Source organism: Acanthamoeba castellanii (genome assembly GCF_000313135.1).
Source record: "Acanthamoeba castellanii str. Neff unplaced genomic scaffold scf7180000084763, whole genome shotgun sequence".
NCBI classification, from domain to species: domain Eukaryota; phylum Discosea; order Longamoebia; family Acanthamoebidae; genus Acanthamoeba; species Acanthamoeba castellanii.
In genome coordinates, this window is record NW_004457323.1 from 238,912 (window position 1) to 239,883 (window position 972).

The 972-nt window shown below is 62.6% G+C and overlaps 2 protein-coding genes across 2 annotated transcripts in view; one reads left to right on the forward strand and one right to left on the reverse strand.

The window, feature by feature from the left end:
• The window catches only part of ACA1_240500 (uncharacterized protein), a gene marked incomplete at both ends in the record, with an annotated part of 5,962 nt that extends 5,490 nt beyond the window's left edge, over nt 1–472 (forward strand). Inside the window, one exon of the mRNA XM_004335328.1 lies at nt 29–472. Within this exon, the coding sequence (XP_004335376.1) occupies nt 29–472 (444 nt within the window). The remainder of the gene's footprint in view (nt 1–28) is intronic.
• A 165-nt stretch (nt 473–637) lies between these two features.
• ACA1_240710 (uncharacterized protein) lies at nt 638–853 on the reverse strand (the record flags this gene model as incomplete). The annotated part of the gene is made up of 1 exon (XM_004335329.1): nt 638–853. One exon carries the CDS (start codon nt 851–853, stop codon nt 638–640), a length of 216 nt encoding a protein of 71 aa, XP_004335377.1.
• Nucleotides 854–972: the final 119 nt, after the last annotated feature.

A 972-nucleotide genomic window follows, 5' to 3' on the forward strand; every position in this document is an offset into this window, starting at 1 on the left:
TCACGGCGCGGGCGACATCGTGCTCCAGGCCGGCGACGCCGGCCAGGGTCCCAATGCCACCGTCACCGGCACCCGGGGCTCGGCCTCCGTTCTGCTGACCGACCTGTCGCGCTTCGACCAGTCGGGCCATGTTTCGCTCAAGGACGGCGCAGGCCTGGTCAACGAGACCTCTGTGGCCATCAACGTGTCGCGCTCCGAGTGGACCGTCTACCCGTGCCCCGACGCCGGCCTCGAGATGTCGGGCGAGCGCAACAGCAGCGCGTTCGTGGTGGAGGCCTTTGGCACGTTCCGCGACTGCCGCGGCTCGGGGGCGAAGCAGCGCTACCCGGAGCCCTCGGTGGTCGGGTCGGCCGACGCGTCGTGCTCTCCGTGCACGTGCTCGGAGGCCTCCTTCAGCTCGTGCCCGGCCTCTTCCTCGGCCTCTGGGCTGCACCTCAACTCGCCACTGGTGTGGCTTCTCACACTCTTCTAACTTTCTGTTTTCCCTTTTTCTACCAAAACTCAACAGATAAAACACACTTACTTGAAAGCAATGATATGAACATTGGGTTTATGAGAGAAGAGACCTGCGGGCCTACCAGATAAACTGGCGGCACGCTGACAGGTTGAGAGGTGTGTGTGTATGTGGACTGGAGGTCTAGTATTCAATGCGGATGAGCGAGTTGAGGAGATGCCCCTTGAGGATTGCCCCTACAACAAGCTCCTCAGCGAAGCGTCGGAGGTGGGCCACGTTGACGACGCTTGATATGATCTCCTTGACCATGGCCTCCGGGAGGTCCTCTTCACGATCGTTCAGCATCTGGCGCATCTTGAAGAGCGCCACGCTGTAGAGGACGCCCAGCGCGACCGTCATGGTGGACCCGGCCAGGCCGAGCGAGCCCAAGTCCAGGCCGAGCGTGGCCAGGTTCAGCGGCAGCTGTTTGACAGCGTGCCCTGCCAGCAGCCACGGGTAGCGATAGATGCGGATCCCGA